The sequence below is a fragment of the Hyperolius riggenbachi genome, chromosome 1 (assembly GCF_040937935.1).
Source record: "Hyperolius riggenbachi isolate aHypRig1 chromosome 1, aHypRig1.pri, whole genome shotgun sequence".
Taxonomy (NCBI): Eukaryota; Metazoa; Chordata; class Amphibia; order Anura; family Hyperoliidae; genus Hyperolius; species Hyperolius riggenbachi.
In genome coordinates this window covers 408191794-408204123 of record NC_090646.1, presented here as the reverse complement: position 1 = coordinate 408204123, position 12330 = coordinate 408191794, and the positions used below count along the sequence as shown (strand labels likewise).

Sequence of the window (12330 nt, the reverse complement as noted above, 5' to 3'; positions counted from 1 at the left end):
GGCTAGAGAAGGAGGAGGATGTCAATCTCCTCTCTAAAGTCTCCATCCTCAAGGGCCTGCTGGAATTGTTCCATTTTTGACCTGTCTGACACTTTCTTCAATCAGTTTTTTAACATTGTGTTTGTATAAACTGGGTATAAACCCAGTAATTGGTGTTGTCCAGATTCCAGAATAATGAATAATAATGAATAGTGAATAATGCGCGGGCCGCGTTCAATGCAGTCTAGCATGAATTGAGCCATGTGTGCCAGAGAGTCCTGCCAGACTCCTCTGTCTTCATGTTCTTGTGAGCGTTGTGATTGTTGTGATGCACCATATTCGTCACCAGCATCACTTTCTTCCTCTTCTGCTGTCCATTCCCGCTAAATTGTGGAAGTCCAACATGCACCGCTCTGTCCCTCGGCAGTGGGGGCATCCAATTCCTGCTCCAACTCCAGCTGTTCCTCGTCCTGTTCTTTGTCATAGCTGGGACCAGCGTTTCCTGAGGCAGGTTGCCTGATGTTGGTATCATCACGCTGATCGTTTTCATCTTCAGAATCCCCCACTTGCATCATGCCAGCGGTTTCCATCTTCAACATTGATTTCTTCAGTAAACACAGCAGTGGTATTGTAATGCTGACTGTAGAGTTGTCACTGCTCAGTCACGCAACGTGGATTGCTCAAAATTTTGGAGGACTTGGCAGAGATCCAACATGGTGGCCCAATCAGATCCACAGAAGCTTGGTAGCTAGCTGCTGGAATGCGCCTCGCACTGCGCAAAAGCGTGCTAGCATGTGCAGCGTAGAATTCCAGCGCGTAGGGAGGGACATCACCCAGCGAGCGATGGTGCGCTAGATTGAAGCGCTCCTGCATCTCTTGGTGAGTCCTTCAGAAGCGGTACTGGACTTTTAACAATGTTTTTTTTTTTTTCCTTCAACAGAAGATCTGCCACGTTGGAGTGAGGAGGACACCGCCGACCCCGACACCAAGCTGAACCCCGGCGAACTCCAAGCAGAGGATCTTCAGGAACCCTCAAGGCTTTGAGCAAGCTGAGGAGGATCAGCAGTCCCGACGAGACCTCTCCTCATATGCGACTGAGTGCAGTGGAGCTCCCCAGAACAACCTCTCAGTTGTCACTTTGTCACTGGTCACTTTGTCACTTTGTCCTTTTGTCACGTTGTCACTTGTCACTTTGTCACTTGTCACTTTGTCACTTGTCACTTTGTCACTTGTCACTTGTCACTTTGTCACTTGTCACTTGTCACTTTGTCATTTTGTCACTTTGTCATTTTGTCACTTTGTCACTGGTCACTTTGTCACTTTTCACTTTGTCACTTGTCACTTGGTCACTTGTCACTTGGTCACTTGGTCACTTGTCCAGATGATCTCGGTACACCTCCTGCGATTCAAGTTCCTGCACACATTGCTCTGGGATTTGGGTGTGATGAATGATGCATCTAACTGGCCACCGGAGGCAATTAAGGCCTTCAAAACATTGAAAGCAGCTTTCTGTTCCGCCCCCATTTTGCGTCATGTTGAGTTGTTGACGTCATGTTCATCCTCAGCCTCGCCTTGCATTTCAGTGCGAGGTGCATTTTCCACAGAAAAAGGTTGTGAATCCGGGCACAACATTTGTGGCTGTTCCATTGACCTTTCACAGGTAGAAGATTGTGGGGGTGGGAATAGTTCCTCCGAATAGTCCATTGTGTCCTGAAAACTACTCATTGTATTGCTTTGCGCACACATTTTTTTGTCCTCATGCAAGGCCTGAGTTGCACCTGAAAGCGTGGCCTTCTCCTCCTGCGCCTCCTCCTGTTCCATCACGTCTGCTGCTGCTGGGTTAGCGTTGACGCCCGGTCCCTGTTTATTGAACCTCTTATCTTTATTACATTTATGACTGCATGGCGGTAAAAAGCATGCTATCCGCACGCTTCTTGTCCTCATGCAAGGCCTGGGTTGTTGTGTCTCAAAAAGCATGGCCTTCTCCTCCTGCGCCTGCTCCTGTTCCATCACGTGTGCTGCTGCTGCTGGGTTAGCGTTACCGGTCCCTTTTCCTGGAACCTCTTCTCTGTATTACATTTATGACTGCATGGCGACAAAAAGCATGTTACCTGTGCAAAGAAACATGACATTTTCCACATTTAAAAGACAGTTTTTCCTTTGAAACTTTACAATCAATTTTCTTAAAAACTATAAGCTCTTTTTCAAATATTTTTTTTCCTCTTGTACCCACTCCCAAGGTGCACATACCCTGCTATTTGGGGTATGTAGCATGTAAGGAAGCTTTACAAAGCACGAAAGTTCGGGTCCCCATTGACTTCCATTATGTTCGGAGTTCGGCGCGAACACCCGAACATCGCGGCGATGTTCGGCGAACGTTCGCGAACCCGAACATCTAGGTGTTCGCCCAACACTAGTCAGTACCAAGCGTTATGGTTATTTTATACAAAGGCACACTGAATTTCATATCTAATAAGCTCATTTATTAGAACAACAAAAAATGTGAAAATAACATGCAAGGCACAGCAACCAATCACCAGTAGAGATGGCTCGAGATTTTCGGTTCGCGAAGTGGGTTCACAAATTCCGCAAAGGTTTGGTTCGCACAAACTTTCGCGAACCGCAATAGAGTTCAATGGGAAGGCGAACTTTGAAAACCAGAAACACTTATGCTGGCCAGAAAAGTGATGGAAAAGATGTTTCAAGGGGTCTGACATCTGAGTTTTTGCATGGATGAGTGGGATAGACGCCAAAAGTCCACGTGAAAAATCTAGATTTGACGCAAAGCAGCGTTTTAAGGGCAGAAATCACATTAAATGCTAAATTGCAGGCCTAAAGTGCTTTAAAACATCTTGCATGTGTATACATCAATCAGGGAGTGTAATTAGTGTACTGCTTCACACTGACACACCAAACTCAGTGTGTAACGCACCGCAAAAAGCTGTTTGTCTAGTGACGGCCATGCTGGACTGGTGCGCACCATGACGAGAGTGCAGGTGATGGCGGCTTTCCAGCCCATATGGTCGCCGGGCTGAGGTAGCTGAATGACAGAACAGTGACTGCCCAACTGATCAAATTTGGTCTGTCCACAATGAAGCAACGACCTTATTACCGTGGGTGTGCCCCCCCCCCCCCCCCCGACACACTCATATAACCGTCAGTCATTGCTTCATTGTGATACGAAAGCCCCTTCACCGCTCAACGTAATGATCACGAAGGGGAATGTACATGCACATGTACATGCCTTTTGTTTTGTTGTTGCAGCTGCAGTGCAGCCGGAAAAATTAGGCAGGCATGTACACGCACCAGAAAAATTAGTATAGCGGCCGCTGCTAGTAGCGGCCTTAAAAATTCAGGAATCCACCTGGAGTCCTGGACCCTGTTGGTGGTGGCGGAGAAGGCAGTCAACCGGCCTGCGGGCAGATATGCTGTGTGGAGAGCGACTTAGTCTTGGGGCAGGCAGTCACACGGCGTGCAGGCAGAGATGCTGTGTGTGGGGACTGACTTAGTCTATGGGCAGGCCTGAGCGTGCTTTGCAGACCAGGCATCCGTGGTCAGATGTACCCTTGACCCAACGCTGTGTGCCAGAGATGTCACCACTTGCCTTTCAACATCACGGTACAGTTTAGGTATCGCCTTTTTTGACAAAAGATTGCGGCCTGGTATCTTCCACTGCGGTGTGTGGCTTTGCTTTTGTGTGCTGCTTTTCCTCAGGTGGTCATCCCATTGCAGTTTGTGCGTTGTAATCATGTGCCTTCGTAAGGTAGTTGTCCCTACGCGGGTCTTGGTCTTTCCATAGCTCAATTTTCAGTGGCAGAGAGTACAGATGGCATTGCTCTCATCTGAGACAGACACACAAAAAAATGTCCACACAGCTGAGGCCTGGGGTGATGGCACTTTGGTGGTGGCGGCAGACTGAGTGTTAAGTGGGGTGCCAGAATCAGAGCAGGAGGAGGAAGATATGCCACGCTTCCGTGCGGAAGCTGAGAAAGATGAGGTGTTCTGTGTTAAATAGTCAACTACGTCCTGACAATATTTGGGGTTGATGGCACGTGACTTCTTCTGAACACTGTACTTTGGTTGAGGGCCGCACAAAATCACAACAGCGCGACCTCGAACAGACCTGCCAGGTGGCCTGCCTATGCCTTTTGTTTTGTCCATATTGGGGGGGATGAAGTGAAAGGTATGCACTGACTTGACTAATACAATGTGCAGTCATACAGGTGCAGTTAACAGGTATGTACGGAGTGGTATATCACACTGCGTGCACTCACTTAGGTAGGTGGGTGCACTGAACACAACAGGTAGGTATATGCAGTGATGAGTATTACAATGTGCACCTGTCACACACACGTACCGTGAACAGGTAGAGTGACTGGTGGTATTAAATATCACACTGCATGCGCTCACATAGGTAGGTGGGTGCACTGAAGTGAACAACAGGTAGGTATATGCAGTGATGGGTACTATAATGTGCACCTGTCACACACGGACAGGTACCGGACAGGCACAGTGACACTGCATGCGCTCACGTAGGTAGGTGGATGCACTGTGAACAACAGGTAGGTATACGCAGTGATGGGTATTACAATGTGCACCTGTCACACACACAAGTAGTCACTGAATGTGCTGGGCCTGGCAGTGGCACACAAAGCAGGAATTAGCAAGGCTGTCTATGCAACACAAGTGTCTGTGGGACACACACACACACACAAAAAAAAGATCACAAGAACAAGATTAGCTCTCAAAAGAGCTGTTGAGGGGTGCTTTTTCAGCAATAACAATCAACAAGGATCAAGCTAAGAAGCCTACAAGAGCCTAACTAAGCTTTCCCTATAGGTCTCTGCACAGCAGCTCTCCCTTCTCTAATTACTGCAGGCACACAAGTGAGTCCAATGCCTGACGCTGCCAGCCTTTTATAAGGGGGCAGTGGCTCCAGGAGGGAGTGTGGCCTGATTGGCTACAATGTGCCTGCTGACTGTGATGTAGAGGGACAAAGTTGACCCTAATGATGCACTATGGGGGCGAATCGAACTTCCGGAAAAGTTTGCGGCTCTCCGCGAACGCGAATCACCAAGTTCGCCGGGAACTATTCGCCGACGAACCGTTCGGGCCATCTCTAATCACCAGTAGGTAATGCGGCACCCCCACATGAGATGGGCACCGGGTGGGGCTTGTAGTAGTAAAATATTGATAATTAAATGATTAATTTTTTACTATGCAGTACCAGGCACCCATCCTCACTTGTACACTCCACTGAAGATGCCTAACCCCACACCCATCTAATGCCTTACCCCTTTGTGGGTGCCTAACACTAACCCCCTTACCTAATGCCTACCCTCCGCCCCCAGTAAGTGCCTGAAAAGAACCACACACACCTAATGCCTTACCCTTCTGTAGGTGGCTAACACTACCCCCCCCCCCACACACACACACACACACACACTGCCTTTCCCCTCTGTAGGTGCCTATAACCCCCCTACTTAAAGAGGAGCTGTGAGCCATACTATCTCAGAAAAAAACACATATATAAGTATACTTGCTCTACTTACATAACATAAGTATTGCACTATCCACATTTTGATTTTAGTGATTTTTCTATAGTAAAAAAAGAGAAAATGCTTCTTAGCATTCTGCATTTTAACTGTGTCTATCTTGAAGCCAATTCTGATGTCATTTCCTCCCTTACTCTCCTCTGCCTGATTGTGTATGCATCCTCCCAGTCTTCAGGCACTCCAACCTGACTTTGCAATATAAAGTGCATTGTCTCAGCATGAGAAATATTGGCCAATCAGGAAGAGAGGAACAGGGCATGGGAGGGGAAAACAGTAGGGAAAGAGCCAATCAGGCTGCATTAGTTAGGTCTGAGAGGAAAGTAAAGAAGCAAAAAAGACAACCCAGCATGCCCTGAAACTTCCTTTGTGCGGCAATGTACCAAATAACAGTCAGGTAAACTGGGGAATGATCATTTATCAAGTAAAAAAAAAAGAAAAGTAATAGTGATTTTTAACTTTTGCATTGCCTGGTTAGCATCCTTATTACCTGTTTACCAAATAAAAATAAAGAATTGATTTTTGATTGTATGCCCAACAGTTACACTTTAATGCCTAACCCATCACAGTAAGTGCCTAAAAAGACCCTCCCACCTAATGCCTTAACCCTTTGTAGGTGCCTAACACTAACCCTTCCCATATAATGCCTAACCCTAAGCCCCACAAGTACCTAAAATACCCCCTTCTAATGCCTTACCTTTTTGTAGGTGCCTAACCCTAGTCCCTCCACCTAATACCTAATCCTAACTCTCAGGTATGTGCTTAAATTGAACCTCCCTCCCCACCTAATGTCTAACCCAAAACTCCCCTGTAAGTGCTTAACCTTAATCCCCCCCACACACACAAACACACACCTAATGCCTAACCCTAACCTTAAATCCCCTGTGAGTGTCTAAAATGAACCTCCTAACACTGGTGCCCAAATGACCGACAGTTGTAGCCAATCTCCTACGATCGGCTGCAACCATTCATTATTATTAGACACCTACCGATCGCGGTGCTCAGTTGACCTGATGTGATCAATCGATAACCTGCTTTTTGTAGTTATATTGAAAGGAAAATTATGATTTCATTTCATAGGTTATTAAACATTGCAAACTTATTTTCTCCCTTATCAATAAGCCTGTAAGTATCTGAACATTTTTCAAAAGTAAAGTGTAGAACAGCAAAGCATCGCATTACGTAATTGTGATTTGTGAATACTATCTAAATATAGAAGCATATTTTTGAGGATATTTGACATAAACACATGAGACTTGTTTCAAAACTATATTTGGACTCAACCACCAACAGCTCTGGCAGTACAATAATTGGATTTCTCAGTGTCAAGCTTAATTTGAAACAAGAATTTGTTTACTTAGAAGATATAAAAGTTCAATAAAAATAATACAGTTTTTCACCTAAGCATATCTTTATTTAGAGTATTCACATTCCTAAAGTGGAAAAAAATACATTCTGCAAAGATCAAAATGATAGACATTACAAATATATAGTAAATACCTGGTATCAGATGGAGGTATTGCTAAGTGCTGGAGGTTCAGGTTTCTCTGTATGCAGGGGCTAATCTGATTGCATGCTGTTGCAGCCTGGTTAGCTGGAGGGGATATAGGGCCCAATCTCTGCACCATCATTGGACTACTGGTAACCATAAGATTGTTGCAACTGACTTTTCCTTGAGACTTGCTCTGTGGGCCAAAGCCAGAGCTCCCTGTAAAAAACAAAAAGCAACAGATAAGCAGAGATATTTAAAAAAATATGATGGGGTAATTTAGAGGTGTAGGCAACAGTGAGCATTAATAGATGGATATAGACTGAACAGCTAAAACATTCAAAACACTGACAGGAGACATCAATAACATGAATCAATTAATCTTTTGTGTTACAAACACAATTGTCAAGGGGTGGGATATATTAGAGTATATTAAAGTACCTCAGGTCAATCTAACCTATCTGTAAAATGTAATAAACATTACTAACCAGTAGTGGATGAACCTGTTCGCGAATGGTTTGTGGCGAATAACGACCGCTCACCTTCATTATTTGCAACAAAATTTTGAGTCCAAGATTCGCATTCGCATTTACCATGGAAGTCAGTGGCCGCCAGTTAATAGCATAGCCCCATGCTAGAATAACCAAATTTGGAGGGTATTGTTCTAGAACCCCCCAACTATTTTGGCTGGTATAGCTCAGGCTGCAGAGCCTCTCATGGTCTGGGCTTCGCAAACTGACTATCCCAGCCTGCAAGAGTGACAAGGGGATAAAGAGGGGGGAACGCCACGTCTTTTAAAAAAAAAAATTTAACTTGTGGCCAAGTCATAGGTAAACTGAAAAAAATGACATAGCCCCCTTTCAACCTTCTTTAACCCCTTGTCACCCATGCAGACTGGGATAGCCATATTGCGGAGCCTGGACCGCGTGATGTATAGGGGGCTCAGCAAGAGTGCTGCGGGGGTGGCCAAGCCTCAACCAGAGCCCTTGCCCACTCCATGGACAAGGGGCTTTTTCCCACCTCTGTTGCCCAGGAGGAGGTGTGGGCATTGATGCCCTGGGCGGGTTAATTGTGGCATCTGGGAGTGCGCTTTAAGAAGGGAACTCCCAGATACCTGCCTTCTCCCCAGGTGAAATGAGTATAGGGGTACTGACTACCCATTTACACAGAGTTAAAGTGAAAAAAAAAACACAATCATGAAAAAAGTTAATGCTCTCAATTAACTGTAACGATTGGTGTCAGCACGCAGAGAGAATCTGATTATTGGTGATCTGCAGTATCACCAAGAATGCAGATATATACCCGATTATTGATGAGCTGCAGTATCACCGATAATCAGATATATTGCTAACCTCTGGACACCTATGAATATGTGAGTGTTTAGTGTAACAGTAATACTTTGAGACTTGCACCTGTCTCTGTTGAAGCCAGCGGTGCACATGGGTTCCCCTCCCTCCGTCCCTGTGATGGTAAAAGACCAATGGGAATGTGAGACTGAAAAAATTCTAGATCCACATTCTAGAAGACCTAGTGGAGAGTGTCCGGAGTCCACTCCTCAGGGGTGGGGGGGTACTGTGAGAGATCGCGGAAAAGCCGCCGCATGTGCTACTGAGCAGGCGGCTGATTCCGTGTCCAGTGCGGCGGTTTGCACGCGGAAGCGTTTGTCTGGTAGCAGGGCAGAACGCGGAAAAGCCGCTGCATGCAGCAACAGTAAAGCGGCTGCTTCCGCGTCCAGCGCGGCGGTTTGCACGCGGCAGCGTGTGTCTGGTCTGGCTGAGTCTGTTAGTGCACCTGGATGGGGAACTACGCGCGCGAGCCAGAAGTCAGAACCTTTATACCAACAGGAGATGGGTCAGCTGATCAGGACGATCAGCTGATTCCTGCTGGACTACTGATTGGCTGAGTGGCTCGGGCGGGGCGGCAGTTTGTGCTACCAAGATACAGGTTGGAGGAGTGGCAGTGCAGGTTAAAGCAGAAGCTGTAGTTAAAGATGCCAAGCCTGAGACCGGCCTACCTCGAAGGGTGGTCAGGGCACCTGCGGAGATGGTGGAGGACTGGGTGCCTAGTCTGGGTCTTTGCCAGCAAGACATTCTAGGGGGTAAAACATCTCGTCAGGCCTCACCAGTTACGTTACAATATTTACCAGTGTCAAGAAAACCCCGGACTCTAAAAAATCAGACTAGTAAGAGAAAGTCTGTGGAGTGGGAGTTTTTCTCAAGGGACATGGTGTACGTATCCTCTCGGCATGGGGCCCTGAAGCGATTATCAACCAAACTGGGTCCTACATTCATAGGACCATTCCCAGTGATCAGGAGAGTTAATTTTGTCACCTATGCTGTCGATCTCCCAGCCAGTATGAGAGAGGAGCAGCCTGGAATACTGCTTTTGAGGCCACAGGAACCTTCCAACAGCATGAGATACTCCAAGGGGTGGAGTCAGGCTAAAGGTAGGAGGAACCTGAGCGGGAGTGACACCTGAAGAGTGGATTTCACTAGCAGGTCTGGAGACTATCTCTTTAGGAAGAGAGATAGCTCCCAAGGTAGTAACAGATATCAAACAATGCCTAGTCTTGGTGTGAGGTCCGTAGTCTCGACACCCTGGAACTAGTCTGAAGTATAACACAAATGATAATACAGTTCCCTAGTCTTGGGTGCAAGGTCCGTGGTCTTAGCACCCTGGAACTAGTGTGGAGCATAACACAAATGATAACACAGTTCCCTAGTCTTAGGTGTGAGGTCCTTGGTCTCTACACCCTGGAACTAGTCTGAATAATAATACAATGATAAACAAAAGTAATCTGGCTCAGTGTGAATTCCCAGGTCCTCCTAGTTCAAACACACTGTAGGATCTGACTATGGTCTGAATGCTTCCACGTAAGTGTTTGCAACGGGAGACGACCAGCAACTGGCAAACAAGCCGTATATATAGTTGCTGGACTCTGCCGCCCCACCCGAGCCACTCAGCCAATCAGGAGTCCAGCAGGAATCAGCTGATCGTCCTGATCAGCTGACCCATCTCCTGTTGGTATAAAGGTCCTGACTTCTGGCTCGCTAACGTAGTTCCCCATCCAGGTGCACTAACAGACTCAGCCAGACCAGACACGCGCTGCCGCGTGCAAACCGGCGCGTTGGACGCAGAAGCAGCCGCCTTACTGTTGCTGCATGCGGCGGCTTTTCCGCGTTCTGCCCTGCTACCAGACAAACGCTTCCGCGTGCAAACCGCCGCACTGGACGCGGAATCAGCTGCCTGTTCAGTAGCACATGCGGCGGCTTTTCCGCGATCTCTCACATTAACCATAAATACTTACCCTTCATTACTGCCATGACGGCATCCTTGGAAATGATCCAGTGCCATATCCTTTCTTGATACCTGATGAATGACAGAAAACACCGCACAAGTTGATCCCTGCCCCAACGAACAGCAATGCGCCGATCCCATTCCCAGCCCTGGACTTGCTATACTAGGTATAGCAAGCCCTAGAGCAATGATATTGTAATTTTTATGACTTTATAGGATACCTGAGCCAAATCAACATGGAGAAACAGGGGGGAGCAGACATACTGTCAGCTGTCCTGATGCCCACTGCTCCTCCTGTTCTCCTGAGTAGAGATGGCCCGAACCTCCGATTTTTGGTTTGCGAAACCTCTGCAAAAGTTTGGTTCGCGTGAACTTTCGCGAACCGCAATAGACTTCAATGGGGAGGCGAACTTTGAAAACTAGAAACACTTATGCTGGCCAGAAAAGTGATGGAAAAGATGTTTCAAGGGGTCTAACACCTGGAGGGGGGAATGGCGGAGTGGGATAGACGCCAAAAGTCCCCGGGAAAATCTGGATTTGATGCGAAGCAGCATTTTAAGGGCAGAAATCACATTGTATACTAAATTGCAGGCCTAAAGTGCTTTAAAACATCTTGCATGTGTATACATCAATCAGGGAGTGTAATTAGAGTACTGCTTCACACTGACACACCAAACTCACTGTGTAACGCACCGCAAACAGCTGTTTGTGTAGTGACAGCCGTGCTGGACTGGTGCGCACCATGGCGAGAGTGCAGGCCGTGGCGGTTTTCAAGACCAGTTCTTCAAAACAACTTGCATGTGTATACATCAATCAGGGAGTGTAATTAGAGTACTGTTTCACACTGACACACCAAACTCACTGTTTAACGCACCGCAAACAACTGTTTGTGTAATGATGGCCATGCTGGACTGGTGCGCACCATGGCCCGAGTGCAGGCCGTGGCGGTTTTCAAGCCCATATTGTCGCCGGGCTGTGATAGCTCAATGATAGAACAACAGTGACTGTCAGGTAGGTATATGCAGTGATGGGTATTATAATGTGCACCTGACACACACAGACAGGTACCGAACAGGCACAGTGACACTGCGTGCGCTCACGTAGGTAGGTGGGTGCACTGAAGTGAACAACATGTAGTAGGTATATGCAGTGAAGGGTATTACAATGTGCACCTGTCACACACAGACAGGTACCAGACAGGCACAGTGACATTGCGTGCGCTCACGTAGGTAGGTGGGTGCACTGAAGTGAACAACAGGTAGTAGGTATATGCAGTGATGGGTATTACAATGTGCACCTGTCACAAACACAGGTAGTCACTGAATGTGCTGGGCCTGGCAGTGGCACACACAGTAGGAATTACCAAGGCTGTGTATGCAACACAAGTGTCAGTGGGACACACACCAAATAAAAATAGATTACAAGAACAAGATTAGCTCTCAATAGAGCTGTTGAGGGGTACTTTTTAGCAATAACAATCAGCCAGGAGCAAGTTAACAAGCCTACAAAAGCCTAACTAAGCTTTCCCTGTGAGAGCTGGCAGCAACTATCCCTTCTCTAATTACTGCAGGCATGCGAGTGAGTCCAATGCCTGAGGTTGCCTGCCTTTTATAAGGGGGGGTGGGACTCCAGGAGGGACTGTAGCCTAATTGGCTACAATGTGCCTGCTGACTGTGATGCAGAGGGACAAAGTTGACCCTAATGATGCACTATGGGGGCGAATCGGACTTCCGGAAAAGTTTGCGTTCGCTCGCAAATGCAAACCACCAAAGTTCTCCGGGAACCGTTCACCGGTGAACCGTTCGGGCCATCTGTACTCCTGAGTGCATCCTACAGCATGTGCCCGATGCGTAGAGCGCACTGCACATGACATAGTGCACTCTAGGCCCCAGGCACACGCTGTAGGACATGTGCAGCCCAGCCAGCACCTAATGCCTGACTCCGGCAACCCAGAAGAGGCTGCCGGGGGGGCATTTTAGCCATATGTGGCTGGATAGTGTACTGGTTAAGGGG

The 12330-nt window shown here is 47.3% G+C and overlaps 1 protein-coding gene across 2 annotated transcripts in view; it reads right to left on the bottom strand.

Annotated features, from left to right (window-relative positions):
• Positions 1-12330, bottom strand: part of GLIS3 (GLIS family zinc finger 3) — a 619418-nt gene that overhangs the window by 438559 nt on the left and 168529 nt on the right. For both annotated transcript variants that reach the window (XM_068271394.1, XM_068271395.1), the window contains exon 3: positions 7032-7239. In XM_068271394.1, coding sequence (XP_068127495.1) covers positions 7032-7239 — 208 coding nt within the window. The remainder of the gene's footprint in view (positions 1-7031; positions 7240-12330) is intronic.